This window comes from Liolophura sinensis, chromosome 7 (genome assembly GCF_032854445.1).
Source record: "Liolophura sinensis isolate JHLJ2023 chromosome 7, CUHK_Ljap_v2, whole genome shotgun sequence".
Classification (NCBI taxonomy): domain Eukaryota; kingdom Metazoa; phylum Mollusca; class Polyplacophora; order Chitonida; family Chitonidae; genus Liolophura; species Liolophura sinensis.
In genome coordinates this window covers 13,801,893-13,816,584 of record NC_088301.1, presented here as the reverse complement: position 1 = coordinate 13,816,584, position 14,692 = coordinate 13,801,893, and the positions used below count along the sequence as shown (strand labels likewise).

At 40.0% G+C, this 14,692-nt stretch overlaps 1 protein-coding gene across 1 annotated transcript in view; it reads left to right on the top strand.

Moving 5' to 3' along the window:
• LOC135470661 (phospholipid phosphatase-related protein type 1-like) overlaps positions 1–13,547 on the top strand; it is a 32,641-nt gene extending 19,094 nt beyond the window's left edge. Inside the window, exons 5-11 of the mRNA XM_064749696.1 lie at positions 2,762–2,921; positions 4,248–4,365; positions 5,397–5,583; positions 10,676–10,733; positions 12,434–12,510; positions 13,089–13,143; positions 13,332–13,547. Of these exons, the coding sequence (XP_064605766.1) occupies positions 2,762–2,921; positions 4,248–4,365; positions 5,397–5,583; positions 10,676–10,733; positions 12,434–12,510; positions 13,089–13,143; positions 13,332–13,547 (871 nt within the window). The remainder of the gene's footprint in view (positions 1–2,761; positions 2,922–4,247; positions 4,366–5,396; positions 5,584–10,675; positions 10,734–12,433; positions 12,511–13,088; positions 13,144–13,331) is intronic.
• The last annotated feature ends 1,145 nt before the right edge of the window (positions 13,548–14,692 follow it).

Here is a 14,692-nt window from a genome sequence, read left to right as displayed (position 1 = left end):
GTCTGGTTTATCCAGTGGCAGTCTGGTTTATCCTGTGGTGGTCTGGTTTATCCTTTGGTGGTCTGGTTTATCCTGTGGTGGTCTGGTTTATGCAGTAGCAGTCTGGTTTATCCAGTGGTGGTCTGGTTTATCCAATGGTGGTCTGGCTTATCCAGTGGCGGTCTGGTTTATCCAGTGGCAGTCTGGTTTATCCAGTGGCGGTCTGGCTTTCCCAGTAGTGGGCTGGCTTTTCCAAGTAGTGTCCTGGCTTTTCCAGGGGTGGTCTGTTTTTTTCCACAAGCGGTCTGGCTTAGCCAGTAGCGGTCTGGCTTTTCCAGTAGTGGTCTGGCTTTTCCAGTAGTGGGCTGGCTTTTCCAAGTAGTGGTCTGGCTTTTCCAGTAGTGGTCTGGCTTAGCCAGTGGCAGTCTGGTTTACACTGTGGCGGTCTGGTTTATCCTGTGGCGGTCTGGTTTATCCAGTGGCAGTCTGGTTTATCCTTTGGTGGTCTGGTTTATCCTGTGGTGGTCTGGTTTATGCAGTAGCAGTCTGGTTTATCCTGTGGTGGTCTGGTTTATCCAGTGGCGGTCTGGTTTATCCAGTAGTAATCTGGCTTTCCAGTAGCAGTCTGGTTTATCCAGTGGCGGTCTGGCTTTCCTAGTAGCAGTCTGGCTTTTCCAGTAGTGATCTGGCTTTTCCAGTAGTGGGCTGGCTTTTCCAAGTAGTGGCCTGGCTTTTGCAGGGGTGGTCTGTTTTTTCCACAAGCAGTGTGGCTTAGCCAGTAGCCGTCTGGCTTTTTCAGTCGCGGTCTAGTTTATCCAGTAGCAGTCTGGTTTACCCAGTGGTGGTGTGGTTTATCCAGTAGTAATCTGGTTTACCCAGTGGCGGTGTGGTTTATCCAGTAGTAATCTGGCTTTCCAGTAGCAGTCTAGTTTATCCAGTGGCGGTCTGGCTTATCCAGTAGCAGTCTGGTTTATCCAGTGGCAGTCTGGTTTATCCTGTGGCGGTCTGGTTTATCCAGTAGCGGTCTGGTATTTCCTTATTTTACGTGCGGGGATGGGAATGTACAATGTACATGTATGTGTTTCTGTTGATGTGTATGCCTCTAATTTAGTTTCTCTTGTTCAGTGTGAGAATTAAATCTTGAGTTCTGTATGTCTCTGATTTAGTTTCTCTTGTTCAGTGTCAGAATTAAATCTTGAGTTCTGTATGTCTCTGATTTTAGTTTCTCTTGTTCAGTGTCAGAATTAAATCTTGAGTTCTGTATGTCTCTGATTTAGTTTCTCTTGTTCAGTGTCAGAATTAAATCTTGAGTTCTGTATGTCTCTGATTTAGTTTCTCTTGTTCAGTGTTAGAATTAAATCTTGAGTTCTGTATGTCTCTGATTTAGTTTCTCTTGTTCAGTGTTAGAATTAAATCTTGAGTTCTGTATGTCTCTGATTTAGTTTGTCTTGTTCAGTGTCAGAATTAAATCTTGAGTTCTGTATGTCTCTGATTTAGTTTGTCTTGTTCAGTGTCCGAATTAAATCTTGAGTTCTGTATGATTTAGTTTTGTGGGTTTTTTTGACAACCTGTAAGCTGGCTGGAAACATGTTTTTTTTTTGTTTGTTTTGTAGATGTCATTTTCTAACCCCTCTAACTTGTGGACTGTGTGTATGCCAGGTTTCTCCTAACGCTCAATCTCCTAATGCTCAACATGTTATAAGTACATGGCAGCATCTGGCCTTTTCGTCACCTGAGGATGTGATTTTTCGAGGAAATTTCCTGTTACATGGAACTCTTTTATTTGCTTTTACCTGGCGGTTTTTTGGCACTTACCTGGCCCAGTGAAGAATTAAAAAGTCTCAGCCCAATGTGAGGGAGGGTTTTGGTGATAATGGCCCATGTTTTGGAGGGTGGAGGGTTGGGGGAGCTCGTTTCCTCACATCTTAAACCTCTCCCAACAACCCAGGCTCAGAAAGCCGATTTGGCTATTTGTCTCTGGGCCAAACATAAACATACATTCATCACATGGCTGCCAAATATGGAGTTTTTCTTGGCACTTTATAGGCCTGAAAGGATGTTATAAAGGCTAAGATTTAAACAGAAGAGGCTCTAAGAGAAAAACAAGGTGTTTATTGATTTCCCGTACTGGCACATTTATTGTCATATTGCCGTGTCCAGGCAGTGTCTGTGACATGTGCATCCACTCGTCCTATATGATGTGGACTTGTGCATTTGTGTCTGTTTGTCTGTGTGTCCATGCGCATGATTATTCAGCATGAAAACGTGAGCAAATTTTAAGGGCATTTTCCTTCATTAAAATCCTTATTTTATTCATTTAAGGATGATATAAATGTGACTGTTATCATGACACTCTTTTATTATTGAGTCTGAACGATGAAATTGTGTCATATTTTAAGAGAAGAGTTTTATTTGGTACAATTATGGTCTCACTGTTTGTGGGCTTGGTGACAATAAATGATAGCCATTACTTTTTTGGCCTTTTGTGCAGACAACTTTTCCTCCACCAAAATGGTGTACATATCTATACGTCACATCTAGGAAAGTTTGTCAGTAATTTGCCAAAGGTCAGGGGTTTTCCCAGGCACTCCAGTTTTCTCTACTTTTTAAATGCACCTCCACTGTATATTAAGAGAAAACTTCTGGAGTATGGTACCAAACAACAGGGAAATAAAAAAGTGGATATGTTCAATGTATGCTGTATTCAGAAAATGGTTTAATTCCATCCAGTGTACATAAGTTAAATTTACACATTCACCATTTCTGTGGATTTCTCCTGCAGATGGACAGACATTTTCCCGATGAGGAAGCAGAATTTCTCCTGTGTTGACCCACAGATCTCTCAGAGCTCCAGTAGCGATTTCCTCTCAGAGTTTGCCTTCAGGGCCCATGTACCAATTGAGGCCATCTATGCCCTCAGTATCTGTGTCCCTCCATTTGTGGTGAGACAGTTTTAATACCTCCTCTAAATGTAATATTCTTGTGTTGTTTTCCTTTAAATTTCAAAGAATTGCTAGTTACCATTATATAGATGAAAAAAACAAAACAAACATAGATGAGTATTTTCGTTCTCTACCATCCTTGGGACAGTGTCAATGAAATTTCTCTACTATCCGTAGGAAAATTCTTAATCTGGTTTGTTTGAAATAATCTGTAAAGCCCCTATCCAGATTACCCAACATCACTTAGCTTTTGTTGACTCAACAAGAATCAACTTGAGGTTGAGTCAACAAGTTTAGCCGTGTTGAGTAATCTGGACAGGTTCTTCAACTCCGTTCAACAACACTCAACACCATCCAACTTCGTTGAATCAGAAATGTGTATGTGTATTTTTTGTCAGCGAGTTGAATCAAGTTGAATGAATGTAGCCAATCAGCGGGCATGTAGAAATAACATGGACCGTCTTGAGGCACGTGACTTGGGCAAAATGTCGGCGCCAAAAGTCAAAGGGAGAAACTGGTCTCACGATGGGTCAGTTTCGTTGATACAGGAGTATGGCAATAATGATAATGAACACAGCCAATAAACCCACGACACGATTCTTCCGTTGATACAGGAGTACGGCCATGATAATAAACACAGGCAATAAACCCACGACACAATTCTTCCGGCTGCTTGTCATTATGTTTCATGCATTGGAGAGAAAGACGGAAATTTCCCTCCAATTTATCAAAAGTTTGGTTTAAAAAAACACAGGTCAACACAGTTCAACACATGACCATCAATGTTGGACATTGTTGACCTGTCTGATTTGTAGTGTGGATGGAACACTCAGCCTACCTCAGCAGCATTCAGCTTTGCTGTTGAGTCAACAAAAGGTAAACAATGTTAGATAGCCTGGATGGGGCTAAATTGAAAAGGAATTTGTTGACTTCATTCATGACATCATTGTATATTAAGCATGTATGTTGAGGACAGCATGGTACATATAGCAAATGGTAATCTATAATCATGTAAAAATGTGTTGTGAGCGGTGTGTTTTTTTATTTTTTGTGTGTTTGTGTGTTTTTTTTGTTGTATATTGTTTGATATCAAACATACCAGATGAGGAATTTGTCCATGGCCATTTCCCTAGGGGTGGCACAAGCAATTTCAGTGACATTGTTGTAAGGATGATAAAGTAATTTCAATGCCATCAATTGTTATTTTATATTAAGAGAGGTGTGTTATCTAAAGGCTTGCCTGTTTATATGATCAAAGATGGCTGTTTGATTTAGCACATATGGAGGGAATCAATTGAGGATTTGCTTGTTGTTGAATTAATTTAGATCTCAATCGGGGAGATAGGAGTCTGGGCCTTCAGCAGTGATCCGCAGAAAGTGGTGCGGGCTTTGTGCAAACAATGCCAGATTCCTCAAGTCATACGGAGACTGGTTCGCTTCATCGGTAAGGCCAAAGGTCATATGGCTTAACTTCCTGCATGCCGACTTTGCCGGCGGTACCCACCCTATTCAAACCCTGAGCTGAGGGTAAACATAACGGGCATTAAAAACAGGCCCACACAAAGGTGGGGAATTTAACAACTAAACTAAGGTCTGGTTTGTTGGTGGTGCGGCCACACACCTTCTGAGAAGTTTTTACTCGTCAGTGTAGTGGTGGTCGGGATTGGCCTGTTTCTCACAAAGAGGTGCTGTGTAAATTGAGCCCCACTTCTTTCCACACCTGCAAAACTCCTTGGTTGATGCGGGCTATATGTGTAGGTGTCAAGCTATTTTTCCACATTGTATAACACACTGTTTTAGTGTGGAATGCTTTTATACTGTGTAAATGAGAAGTTTTCAGCAAGATACTCATTTCCAGAGAGTTTGAAACTCAAGGGTCTTAACTGAAAGTCTGAAAGCGGTTTTCACAAGGATTGTTCCAGTAGGAAGACATTGATTCATTTATAGAAATAGTATGTGAAAAGGGGTTGGGCCAATCTTTTAACCATAGTAACAATAACATTCACCAGTGTTTAGCTTACAACTCTCTTTTTAGCATTAAAACATGAGCATTACACTACTTTACAATCTGTCATTATGAAGAGGCAAGATGTTTATTCAAGCATATTTTGAAGGCAATATTCTCTGTTGACTGAGAAGGTTATACTTTTTATGAAGTTTTGCATTTGGCCAATGCAACAAATGTCATTTTTTCTCCAAAATCAAATTGAAATTAAGTGTGCATAAATTACAGTGAATGATGCTCTTTCACATGCGAAATTTTTCGGAATTAGGGTAACTCTTAATTAGAGATCACATCATTGCCCAGTTCCTTTACTCTTCCTTAGGATGTACCCAGTTTTATCCACCTGCCAGATTAAAAAGACACCTGCAAGACTAAAAAGATATTTTGCCACATTTCTTATTTGAGTTTTCACAAAGAAATTAATAGTGATATTTGTGGATATAAAATCATTTATTTCTTCTTTTGTTCAGGAGTTTTTCTGTTTGGGGCTTTCACTCTGTTGATATTCGTGGATGTGACAAAGTTTATGACTGGGATATTACGACCTAATTTCCTGGAGGTGTGTCAGGTGAACCTGACAGCATGTGCCCTACAGAACCTGTCTGGGGATGAGGAACTATGCTCCACCACGGACTACTGGGCCTTAAGAGATGCCAGGTAAGGCTTAGTTATAAGCATTGTGGAAATGTTATACTGTCATGAGAGTGTAAACATGTGTGACCACATATTAATTATAACACTGTGGGTATGATTATGTGTCATCAGATTCCAGTTATCATACTGTGGATATGTGTGACCAGATACCAACTATCACACTGTGGGTATGATTATGTGTGATTGGATACCAGTTATCACACTGTGGGCATGTGTGACCAGATACCGGCTACCACACTGTGGGAATAATTATGTGTCATCAGATACCAATTATCACACTGTGGATATGTGTGACCGGATACCAGTTATCACACTGTGGGTATGATTATGTGTGACCGGATACCAGTTATCACACTGTGGGTATGATTATGTGTGACCAGATACCAGTTATCACACTGTGGGTATGATTATGTGTGACCAGATACCAATTATCACACAGTGGATATGAGAATGTGTATTTGGATACCAATTGTCACACTGTGGGTATGTGTGATCAGATGCCAATTATCACACTGTGGGTATGTGTGACCAGATACCAGTTATAGCAGTTATCATGCTGTGGGTATGTGTAAGCAGATACTAAGAATCACACTGTGTGTATGTATGACCAGATACCAAGTATCACACTGTGGGTGTGTGTAACCGTATACCAAGTATCACACTGTGCATATGTATGACCAGATACCAAGTATCACACTGTGGGTGTGTGTTACCATATACCAAGTATCACAATGTGGGTATATGTGACCAGATACCAATGATCACACTGTGGGTATGTGTAACCAGATACCAAGTATCAGACTGTGGGTATGTGTGACCAGATACCAAGTATCACACTGTGGGTTTACATAGCCAGATACCAGTGATCACACTGTGTGTATATATGACCAGATACCAAGTATCACACTGTGGGTGTGTGTTACCATATACCAAGTATTACAGTATGGGTATGTGTGACCAGATACCAGTTATCACACTGTGGCTATGTGTGACCAGATACCATTTATCACACTGTGGGTATGTATGACCAGATACCAATGATCACACTGTGGGTATGTATGACCAGATACCAATGATCACACTGTGGGTGTGTGTAACCAGATACCAAGTATCACACTGTGGGTATGTGTGACCAGATACCAAGTATCACACTGTAGGTCTACATGACCAGATACCAGTGATCACACTGTGGTATGTGTAACTAGCTACCAAGTATCACAGTATGGGTATGTGTGACTAGATACCAGTTACCACACTGTGGGTATGTGTGACCAGATACCAGTTATCACACTGTGGGTATGTATGAACAGATATCAAGTCTCACACTGTGGGTATATATGACCAGATACCAGTTATCACACTGTGGGTATGTATGACCAGATACAAGTTATCACATGGTGGCAAGAGAGCAGTAAGCACACTGTGGGTATGTGTGACTATATAGCAGTAGGCACACTGTGGGTATGTGTGACCAGATAGCAGTAGGCACACTTTAGGTATTTGTGACTAGATAGCTGTAGCCACACTGTGGGTATGTGTGGCCTGATAGCAGTGGGCACACTGTGGGTATGTGTGACCAGGTAGCAATAGGCACACTGTGGGTATGTGTGACTAGATAGCAGTAGGCACACTTTGGATATGTGTGACCATATAGCAGTAGGCACATTGTGGGTGTGTGTGGCCTGAAAGCAGTAGGCACACTGTGGGTATGTGTGACTAGATAGCATTAGGCACACTGTGGGTATGTGTGAACATATAGCAATAGGTACACTGTGGGTATGTGTGGCCTGATAGAAGTAGGCACACTGTTGGTATGTGTGGATAGGTAGCAATAGGCACACTGTGGGTATGTGTGACTAGATAGCAGTAGGCACACTGTGGGTATGTGTGACCACATAGCAATAGGCACACTGTGGGTATGTGTGGCCTGATAGAAGTAGGCACACTGTGGGTATGTGCGGCCAGGTAGCAATAGGCACACTGTGGGTATGTGTGACTAGATAGCAGTAGGCACACTTTGGGTATGTGTGGCCAGATAGCAATAGGCACACTGTGGGTATGTGTGGCCAGGTAGCAATAGGCACACTGTGGGTATGTATGACTAGATAGCAGTAGGCACACTTTGGGTATGTGTGGCCAGATAGCAATAGGCACACTGGGTATATGTGACTTGATATCAGATGCATTTGTGAGCAGGGATAATTAGAGTGTATTATGAACAGTCTTTTCATGTCATTCTAATTGTTACCATACTTGTATATAACGGTGTAGAGACTAGCAGCTATGTACCCCCAGGACAGAAGGAATTACCCTTTGATCTCTTGGCAGATGCAGCCCTAACAAAATCACTGTAACACGTACTAACAGGAAAACTTATATGTATAATTACATATACATACTCATCATTTCTTGGTGACATTGATCGACCCATATAACGCAGTTGGTAGAGCATCCACTTCGGGGGCGGTAGATCCTTGGTCAGGTCACACCTAAGATCTTAAAAAGCGCAAGTTGTAACTACCTCGCTTGGCGCTCAGCATGAAGGGGATAGTGCAACGACTGGTTGACCTGTATGAGTGTAATGGCTCGGGCAGTGCAGCTTACTTGCTTTCGGTAAGTCATCTCAGTGAAACAGCACTAGATAAAAGAGCCGTAGAAATCCGTCCTGCAACGAGGAGGCACATTACATACACTCTAAGAACTCCTTTGTCGTATTATGACTGAAAAATTGTTAAGTACGACGTTAAACCTCAAGCACTCACTAATTGACTCACTCACTCTTATTGACATTGTGTCAATCATACTTATTGTTTCAGAGTGTGTTTTGAGAATTAATTGTTCCTGAAAGATTTCAGTTCTGTCCGATTTGCTTCCTGCGTTTTTTTATTTTAGCACCATTATACGAGTAATGATAATTACATATAACCCTAGAGAAGACATCTATGTCAGATTCAATAATTAAATAAACTCTCGTTCTCAACCACTGTGTAAACTACCAATGAAATAAATGCATGTATTAAACATTTAGGTATGTTTCAAATATGCACATGAATCATCCCAATGAAGTCAAATACACATGAATCATCCCAATGAAGTCAAATACACATGAATCATCCCAATGAAGTCAAATACACATGAATCATCCCAATGAAGTCAAATACACATGAATCATCCAGTGAAGTCAAATACACATCAATCATCCCAATGAAGCCAAATACACATCAATCATCCCAATGAAGTCAAATACACATCAATCATCCCGATGTAATTATGAAGTCAGAGATACCAAATGTACCAGCCTGCATTTAAGTAAATATTAGTTCACGGATGTGATTTGCCTAAAAAAGTACAAGTTGGGAACAAATTTTTCTCCATTAATACCTGAGGTCAGTTGTTCAAAAGTGTATTAAAAGTTAAGCCAGGCTTAAACCTTATTACATGTCGTGGCCTAATACAAACCTGGGGATAATATAACAGTTATATTAGTCCCAGTGCAAACCTAAGGGGACTTTAGTCCAGACTTAAGTTAATACTGGGCTTCACTCCTAATACACTTCTGAACAACTGGGTCATGTTACATAAGTTTGACATGCAAATACTCTACATACACTGCAACGCCAAAAATATCACATTGTTGTTGAAGCTTTACAAAATCTATATTGTGTGAAAAAGTTAAAATGCACAAGGCTTGTATATATGAGGTGTGCAGATCATTTTGTACCTTTCTCTCTTCTGTGTGTCTTGTGAAGGTGACATTTCCTGATGTTCAGTTAGCATTGGCCATGGCTGGGGATAGATGTAACATTTTTCTGTTGTTCACAGATTTCAGTGTCTGTTGCTTTTCCGGTGTTAAATTCTTATCCTAAAACATACATGTTCATCTTTGATCTTCACCTGTATGTGTTATGTTAAAGGATTGCCCTGTGAGAAGCCAAAAGCAGTCCCTCCTTGCCCTGTATACCTTTTTTTGGCCACCCTCTCCCAATTTATTTGAAAATTTCCCATACAGTGTGATAATTGATATCTGGTCACACATATGTGACATATCCACAGTGTGACAATTGGTATCTTGTCACACATATGTGACACACCCTCATTGTTGTAATTGGTACATAGTCATACATGTGACATACCCACAGTTTGATAATTGATATCTTGTCACACATATGTGACATACCCACAGTTTGATAATTGGTACCTAGTCACATATGTGACATACCCACAGTTTGATAATTGGTACCCTGGTCACATGTGACATACCCACCAGTGTGATAATTGGTACCTGGTCACATATGTGACATACCCACAGTTTGATTCATTGGTATCTGGTCACACATTATGTGACGTACCCACAGTTTGATAATTGGTATCTAGTCACATATGTGACATACCCACAGTTTTGATAATGGTACCTGGTCACATGTGACGTACCCACAGTGTGATAATTGGTACCTGGTCACATATGTGACATACCCACAGTTTGATCATTGGTATCTGGTTCACACATATTGTGACGTACCCACAGTTTGACCATTGGTACCTAGTCACATATATGACATACCCACATTGTGATAATTGGTACCTAGTCACATATGTGACATACCCACAGGGTGATAATTGTTACCTGGTCACACATATGTGACCATACCCACAGTGTGATAATTGGTGGCCTAGTCACACATATATGACATACCCACAGTTTGTATTGGAACCTGGTCGCACATATATGACACACCCCTCAGTTTAATAGTTGGTACCTGGTCACATACATATGACATTCCCACAGTGTGATAATTGGTACCTGGTCACACACATATGACATACCTACATTGTGATAATTGGTAGCTGGGTCACACATATACATGGATGACATACCCACAGTGTGATAATTGGTATTCACACATACATTTAAGTACATGCACCTATTATCCTAGGGGAGTCCTGTGTAGGCTGAGTGTGTATGAGTACAAACAACCCACTTTTAAATTTATTCTTTCTTTCCGGAACTGCATGTAAGAGGCTGTAACTTAAAATAGCCAAACAAAAGAATAATTTTGTGATTTCTAATCTAATGTGAACAGTGTCTTCATTTCAGACTGTCCTTCCCCTCCATGCACTCAGCACTGACCTCATATTCAGCAGTATTCACAGCTGTAAGTGTACACAAATAAATCACCAAAAAATTTCGCACATGATTAAGTTGCACGTTAACCTGATTCTGCGAGTTGTGTTGATCATAGAAGGTGTTTTGAGGTTTGTTGTGCAGGTAAGGTGAAATTCTAATCAACAATGTAAATTTCAGCACCAAATGTAATATATTATTACATTTATTGGCCTCTAAACTTGCAATTTTCATGGGCCAGATATTAGGCCATTTATTACCACACATGTATTTTGTGATCATTGATTATTGATGATGATTATTTCTCATGCTGCCTAACTTAATCAGTAAGTGAAATTATGTAATACATGTATTATATGTGTCGTCATTGGCTTTCCAAGTCAGGTGTCAGTATATTGTACAAGAAAGCCTGTAATATAGGTACAGGGAGGTCCAACTCCCCATGAGCAACAAAACTTGAATTAAACACTATAATCCTGTTTCCAAACTTAAAAGTAATATGTGCTATAGTTTTCCCCCGAGACAATTTAAAATATTGTCACCATTTTTTTGGTGAAATGTAAATATATCTCTCATCTCCAACATATTTTCATTTTTTAATCCAGATACTACCTTCATGGAGCCATCCGCACACATGCTGTCCAAAGTGTTGCGTCCTTTCCTGGCGCTGTCTCTTGCCATGATGGGCACTTCTTTGTGGGACTGTCACGGATAGCTCAGAACAGGTCACACTGGACAGATGTGGCTGTGGGATTTGGGCTAGGATCCTTCATGGCATTTTACCTTGTGAGTCTACTTCTGTGATTTTCAAAGGCTTAATAAGCTGCAGAGTGGTAAAGTGTGTTATGGTTTGGTTCACATTGGTACATCCAGTGCCATTTTTCGCTCCAACAGGAAAATAACAAATGCTGATTTTTAGCTCACTCTGTACAAATCTAAGGCATTGCTGGTGTCACACCCCGAGCATCGACATTGGCATCCAATAATGTTGAAAGCAGTGTCAAGGTATCTGAAAAGTAATGGATGTAATGAGCTCAAATTGTGCAAACATGTAAAGCAAAATGGCACGAGGGGCATGTTCCATTGTTGATGCTCTGTATCTATGTTAATTACCTTGAATACCAAATTCCTGACTTTCATGTCTATTTTGTGCATTAGAATCCGTGTTACGGTAAATGTTTATGTACTGTTTGTAAATATTGAGGGTCAACTTTTGCACTCATATGTCTCCCACAGGCAGGCTTTTTACCACATCCAAGTTGATATTAGCTTGTATTTATGGGTATATGGACCCTGTGTATTTCACTCATTTTATTTATTTACCTGTCAGTGAATCTATTCATGAATTGTGTCACCCATCTGGTGGTCTATTTTTTGATCTGTGTGAATTTATTTATGGATATGTCCTGTTTCTATTGTTACTGTTTTGTTGATCTGTTTGTGTTACTGTTTGTTGATCTGTTCATGTTATTGTCTGTTGATCAGTTCATTTTGTTGTTTGTTGACCTGTTCATGTTTGTGGTTTGTTGATCTGTTGATGTTACTGTTTGTTGATCTGTTCATGTTTGTGTCTGTTGATCAGTTCATGTTTCTATCTGTTGATCTATTCATGTTTCTGTCTGTTGGTCTGTTCATGTTTGTGTTTGTTGATTGGTTCATGTTACTCTTTGGTGATCTGGTCATGTTTGTGTACTGTTTGTTGATCTGTTCATGTTTTTGTCTGTTGATCAGTTCATTTTGTTGTTTGTTGACCTGTTCATGTTTGTGTTTGTTGATCTGTTGATGTTACTGTTTGTTGATCTGTTCATGTTTGTGTCTGTTGATCAGTTCATGTTTCTATCTGTTATCTATTCATGTTTCTGTCTGTTGGTCTGTTCATGTTTGTGTTTTGTTGATCTGTTCATGTTTCTGTTTTGTTGATATGTTTATGTTACTGTTTGTTGATCTGTTTATGTTACTGTTTGTTGATCTGTTCATGTTACTGTTTGTTAATCTATTCATGGATCTTCTCTTATGTGAATGTGATTGTTTGCTAAGACTTATATTATCCTTAGGGCATTCACGGCCGAGGTGGTTAACGTGCAGGGGTGCAGTGACCCATGAGCCTCTCACCAATCTGGTCGCTGTGAATTCAAGTCCAGCTCATGCTTGATTTCTCTCCAGTGGTAGGAAGGTCTGCCAGCAACCTGCTGATGGTTGTGGGTTTCCTGTGGGCTCTGCTCAGTTTCCTCCTACCATAATGCTGGAAGCCGTAGTATGAAATATTCTTGAGTACACCGTACAACACCAAATCAAATAAAATGAAAATAAATAAAAATAAATTGTATGTTGTTTTTGCAGGGAATTATAGTTGCTGAACTGTTTCCTTGAGGGCTTATGTCTGCAGACAGCGTTACGGCAATTTCCAGCGGAGTATCTACGAGATGGCTGCTGCAAGAGAGGTATGACTTCACGATTTGAAAGTTTTGTTCATGAACTTATGAAGCCTGAAGTAGTTTTTTTGGGAACTTTTTTTTCAGGACATAGCAAGACTAAATCAGATATTACATGCTGTATTAATTTACTGTTTAGATGTTTCGATGATTGTGTTCGTAGCATGATCTTTATGGTCAGTGTTGTTTATTTACAGCATGAGAAGTCTCACACTCAGCTCTTTGGCCCTGGCCAGTACCTTCACATCCCTCGAGCTCATCTGCGCTCCAGACCCCCTAGTTTAATCAGCGACAGCAAGCATCGCATGCGGTCCGGACAGCCAGATGAGAGAGCTAAACAGAAGCACAGAACATTACAGAAACTCGAACTCCTACGCTTCTCATATGTGAAGGAGCAAGGGAGACAACTCTGATCAGCCAGAACAATGCATGGACTGGAGAAATTGATATTATGGACATACCAAAGTTACCTTCACAGATGTATGCCTGCAGAAAATACAGGTACGAATTACCATCAGAGTTTGAGAAAATCTGTCTTGTAATTACACAACTGGGTGTGATTTTCTTTTTGTTGTTTAAAAAACATGCCGAGAAGAAGAAGAAAAAAAAGACGCCAGATATGTATATTTTGTTTTACCAGGCTGTAGCTGCTGGTTAGGCCAGATTAGAACATAATTAGGCTGAATGCTGCCACAGGCCTTTAATTAAGCTGAATTGTCATATAATGGTGTTCATGTAATTCCTTCCACATATATTCCTCAAATTTTTATTATTTTAAATACTAGTGTAAAAAAAAAAGTGGTATATTTCACCTAATATTTGGCATGTAACAATGCATTTGGAGAAAGACATGAAAGGCATAAAAGGACTCTTTTCATGCCAACACTTGTGTATTTTTTTGTGAGACCTTTAAGGTGCATGAATCAATCAGAATCATGCAAAATGTGCTACACGAACAGTTTTCTTCACTCATAATCATGCCCCAATTGTCACGTAAAAGTGACAAATTCTTGAGTAAGGCACACAACATCAAATCAGACAAGGGGCATCCGTGGCTCAGTTAGTTAGCACGCTAAGTTGCTGTGAGATCAAGTCCAGCTCTGGCAGGCTTCTTCTCCGGTGGTACGTGGGAAGATTTGCCAGCAACCTACAGATCGTTGTTTGTTTTCACCAGGCTGTGCCCGGGTTTCCTCCCATCATAATGCTTATATTGCTAAAAGTGAATATTCTTGAATACGGCGTAAAACACCAATCAAACAAATAAATGAATCAGATTAGATAAATAAAGAAATGAAAGAATTGGTGCATTCGGGGTATAAACACTGTATGTGTTGAGCCTTCTTGGCTGTCAGTTGTGAAGGCGTGAAGTCTATGGTTAAAAATTTAGAAAAATCTTCAGAAAAGTTTCCTCCTAACTGAATATAGCTGATTCTTCAATTTTTTGAGTTAAATTCAATGCTAGTGTGAAATATGAAAACTGAGAAAGAGGAATGTCAACGAAAAGCAAATTGTTTCCAGATCTTTGTACATGTATTAGTAGACTTTAATATTTACATTT